The 4,929-nt window shown below is 38.0% G+C and overlaps 1 protein-coding gene across 4 annotated transcripts in view; it reads left to right on the forward strand.

Annotated features, from left to right (window-relative positions):
- The window catches only part of DCAF6 (DDB1 and CUL4 associated factor 6), a 162,056-nt gene that overhangs the window by 142,035 nt on the left and 15,092 nt on the right, over positions 1-4,929 (forward strand). For all 4 annotated transcript variants that reach the window (XM_006872620.1, XM_006872622.1, XM_006872623.1 and 1 more), the window contains one exon: positions 2,130-2,235. In XM_006872620.1, coding sequence (XP_006872682.1) covers positions 2,130-2,235 — 106 coding nt within the window. The remainder of the gene's footprint in view (positions 1-2,129; positions 2,236-4,929) is intronic.

Consider the following 4,929-nt stretch of genomic DNA (forward strand, 5'->3'; position numbering starts at 1 on the left):
CTGTGCATGGGGTTGCTATGAGTCGGTTCCGACTTGATGCACCTGACAACAACAACAACAATTATAATAAGATGAGTTCTACCTATATTAGATGTATTAAAGCACAAGAAAAGTAAGGCTTAACTTTTGTGGCTATTTCAGTTTAACCATATTATGATTATTTGTGGTTATTGCAAGTCTTTTAAAAAAATCAGTCCTTTTGAGAAAATAAGAATATGGTTTTATTATAACCACAAGATTGACAATTCAAACTCAGCAACTGTTCCTCGGAAATCCTATACAAAGTGGCTATGAGTCAGAACTAACTAGACAGGACTTAACAACAAACAATATTCTTTATAATCATAGTCATTTTTAATTGTTTTATATTTTGCATTTTTCTTAAAAAGGGGATGAGTGAGGCTTTCTTATTACCTTTAGAATCTGTAGGTAGGAGAATCTTTTCCATTATTAATATATTCTATGGAAAGATTTCCTCAGCTTCCTACTAATCCAGTTGTCTTCCAGTATAATTCTACGAATATGTAGGTTCTTTTGGAATTAGGAGAGGGAAGGTGACTGACAGGAAGGCTGTAAATCTCCTCAACTTCAACCGCAATTTTTAAATAGTGGGTTTTCGTGCAAGACATCTTGTAAAAATAAGGGTCGGTTGCTGAAAATATTCAAAAGTTGGACAATCTCTAATCTAGAGCAAGGTAGGTAGGTGTTCTACAGCACAATTCCCACATAGACTTTCACTCACTTAATAGAAAGTATATGTGAGTCACAATGCTAGGGGTAAAGAGTGAACTCAAGCCTTCATACCGATGTTGCTATTAAGTCGGCTCCAACTCCTAGCAACCCTGTATAGGGTTTCTGAGGAACAGCTGGTGACTTTGAACACCAACCTGAAGTTAGTTTAACACCAACCCAGTGCTTATCTTACTCCACCACACTAGGACTCCTGTAATATCGTTGTTGTTGTTGCTAAGTGCCATTGAGTCAGTTCCAACTCATAGCCACCCTGTATAGGGTTTCCGAAGAGCAGCTGGTGAGTTCGACCACCGACCTTGCAGTTCAAACCATTCCTGTGGTCCAGTGCTTTTCCTATAGCTCATACCATTTGAGAAAGTAACTTAAAAGATTTAAAGCCCAAGTAAATGATTAGCATGCCCACTTGTTCTCCCCCACTCATAATATTTCTTCCTTTGCCATGTTTTTTGCTCTTTCTCTTTCTTTGTTTCTTTGCCTGTGTGTTTTTACTCTAGTTCTCTAGGTAGGCATGAATATTCATTTAATCTTATTCTTGATGTTTAAGACTCAATTCATTGCCAGGTTTGTTCAAAGTTTTTGCAAGAATACTTTGCCTCAGTCAAGATAATATCTTCTCGAGGGACTCATGTGGCCAGAAATAATTACTTAACACTGGGGCTGGGATCCTTGTGTGGCCCTGTAGGATCTGCACTGCACTGCTAACCCAAGGCTGTTGATTCAAATCCACCAGCCACTCCGGAAAAACCCTATACTGTGATTCTGAGCTGACCAGAAGGCTCTTAACAACAAAACAACAACAGTTGTTGTTAAGTGCTGTCAAGTCGATTCCGACCCATTGCAACCCTATATTCGGTCTCCAAGGAGTAGCTGGTGAGCTTGAACTGCCACCTTACAGTTCAAACTGTGCTGCAGTCTGGCGCATTAACCCACAGCGCCACACCAGGACTCCCAACAACAAGTGTTCTTAAAAATGTCAGTTCTGCTCTAGGCACAATTTAGTTCTGGGAAACAAATTACAAGTAAAAGATAATTGACTTCATGACTATTTTAAATGCACTCAAAGTTTTAACCGTTGTCTCTCTGCCATAATTAAAAGACCATTGTTTTCTTTCAGATATAAGTTCAACTAATGATTTGGTAATGGGCAGCCTTAAGGCAGAAATTATAGATCTCTGATTATATGAGAGGGTTTCAGAAAGTTTGTGGCAAAATTCCAGTATCTTTTAATCTCATTTTTTCCACCAACTTTCTGAATCCCCTTTGTACATAATAAAATAATTCCTCCTGAACCTTTTTTAAAACTGTATTCCTAAGGTTTAAGAAAAATGTACAGCTACTGTTGATCTTTGACATGGCCATTTAACTTGCCTCATTAGGTTATAACTCGAAATGAGCTCATGCTTGAAGAGACTAGAAACACCATTACAGTTCCAGCCTCTTTCATGTTGAGAATGTTGGCTTCACTGAATCATATCCGAGCTGGTAAGAATTTTCTGCGTACTCTCAGCATCATTTTTGTATTTGAAAGGCATGTTATTACTTAAGAGCTACTTTAGCAGGAATTATAGTCCTTAACATCAGACAGTAAAGGCAATTAAATCTGAACCTGTGAACTCTTGATCTTAGCACAGTAATTTATTATCTCATGAACCAATTTATTGAAAACTGGTCACAATGAAAAGATTACAGCCACTTAGGAACTTTCATCAGCTGCTTTATTTTTTTTTCCCTCAATGAGAAAGATGATACGATAAACCTTAAGCTACAGTTGAATGCTGTCGAGTCAGTTCCGACTCATAGTAACCTTGTATAGGGTTTCCGAGGAGCAGCTGGTTATGCTTCCACCAACCTTGTGGTTAGCAGTTTAGTGCTTTTCCTACAGCGCAACACCAGAATTTTGTATTATAGGGAGTCCTGGTGTGGCACTGTGGGCTAATGCATCAGACTGCAAAGTTGTTAGAACTGCAAGGTCGGTGGTTCAAGCTCACCAACTGCTCCTCATAACCCTACACAGGGTCACTGTAGGTTGGAATCAACTCAGTGGCACTTCACAACAGCAACCCTTTAACAATTTGATCAAAATCAGTCATAGCCCAGAAAAACAGAAAGGTAATATGCTATGAAGAGGTTGAAACAGATACTAATGTGTTTTTTCCTCCTTTTTTTTTTTGTCTTAGATAATAGACTTAGGTTCAATATCATGTATACAAAATAGCATACATGACAACTGCTATTCGAAAAGAAATTGAATAATCTGTCTTCAAAACAATAGGAAAGGTCCAAATTTTGTTAGAAAGAAATTATGAGTCTGTATTTATCACTCATCATTGATTTCATAAATTTATTCATATGTAAGGTATTAGCTATTATTTAATAATAAAATTTATAGTGTGTCCATAATGTATCCTGGAATTACTCTAGTCATTTCAAGGATATAGCTTCCTGGTATGATGCTTTGGGCTAAAGTACTGGACCGCAAGGACAGTTTGAACCTCAAGGTCAGCAGTTCAAACTCACCAGCCGCTCCTTGGAAACCCTATACAGGGTCACTATGAGTCAGAACTGACTTGACAGCACTTAACAACAACAATCTTCATTTAACTCCAGCCCTTTACCTAGGACATTGTTTGTAATGACTTATTTGTATTGACTTACCCAACTGATAAAACAGTGAAGCAAGCCTAAATTGGAAATTGCCTTCCAACCCTTATTCTCCTTTGACCTAGAAATTTCACTCACAGGAATATATTCATGTCATTAATATGTCTTGCTAGCTTCTGGATGATCAGATCTAAAACTCCTTTTCTAATGCATTTACAGCACTTTATTTCTAAATACTCCATCCATTCTGGTACTCTTAGGATCTTTGAATCTATCAAATTCTTTTTTGTAATCATACTAGCCTTTCCCAGTCTCACTCTTTGTTAGAATGACTTCTACTTATACTCCAGAAACCGAGCTCAGTACCATCAAGTCGATTCCAGCTTATAGTCACCTTATACATAGGCTTTCCAAGGTTATAAATCTTTATGGGAGCAGAAAGCCTCAACTTTCTCCTGTGGCGTGACTGGTGGGTTTGAACTGCCGACCCTGCGGTTAGCAATCCAGTGCTTCTACAGCACCACGAGAGCTCTTTCAGGTCTATATAAGCAGTAACTTAAATATCATTTCCTCAGAGAGAGGAGGAATGGGGAGAGACATGTTCTAGGCAAAATAAACAACATGCATTGTTGCCTTAACAATTGAAATTGTAAATATTAGCTATTACCAGGGAAGAGTGAAATTTTTAAGTGGTCAAAACAAAAACGAACCTGAAATATAAACAGAAAAATGTTAATGGTTCAACAAAATATTTTTGCACTACTTCTTTGGGCTTCTGTGTTATTAGTCACAATAACATCTTTTGTTATTCACGTCAGTTCCTACTCACAGCATATTACTGCTGATACATGAAGGAATGAAGAGATACAAGAGCTGAACAGAAAATTTCAAAGGTCAGCTTGAGAAGCCAAAGTCAAATATTACAACAAAACGTGCAAAGATCTGGAGTCAGAAAACCAAAATGTAACAACACGCTCTGCATTTCTCAAGCTGGGAGAACTGAAGAAAAAATTCAAGCCTCGATTTTAATTATTGAAGGATTATCTGGTCAAATTATTGAAGGATGCAGAAAGCATCAAAAGAAGATGAAAGGAATACATTGAGTCACTGTACCAAAAGGACATGGTTGCTGTTCAACCGTTTCAGAGGTAGCATATGATCAAAAGCCAATGATACCGAAGGAAGAAGTCTAAGGTGCATTGAGGGAATTGGCAAAGAACAAGGCACCAGGAATTAATGGAATAAGAATTGCAGTCTTTCAAGAAAGTGAGGCGGCACAGGAGGCACTCGCTTATCTCTGCCAAGAAATTTGGAAGACAACTATCTGGCCAACTGATTGGAAGAGCGCCGTATTTGTGCCCATTCCAAAAAGAGGTGATTCAACAGAATGAGGAAATCATCAGACAATATCTTTGATATCCCATGCAAGTAAAGTTTTACTAAAGGTAATACAGAAACGGCTGCAAACATACATTGACTGAGAACTTCCAGAGGTTCAAGCTGGATTCAGAAGAGGCCATGGAATGAGAGATATCATTGCTGATGTCTGATGGATCTTGGCTGAAAGCAGAGACT

The sequence above is a fragment of the Chrysochloris asiatica genome, unplaced genomic scaffold, assembly GCF_000296735.1.
Source record: "Chrysochloris asiatica unplaced genomic scaffold, ChrAsi1.0 scaffold00207, whole genome shotgun sequence".
NCBI lineage: Eukaryota > Metazoa > Chordata > Mammalia > Afrosoricida > Chrysochloridae > Chrysochloris > Chrysochloris asiatica.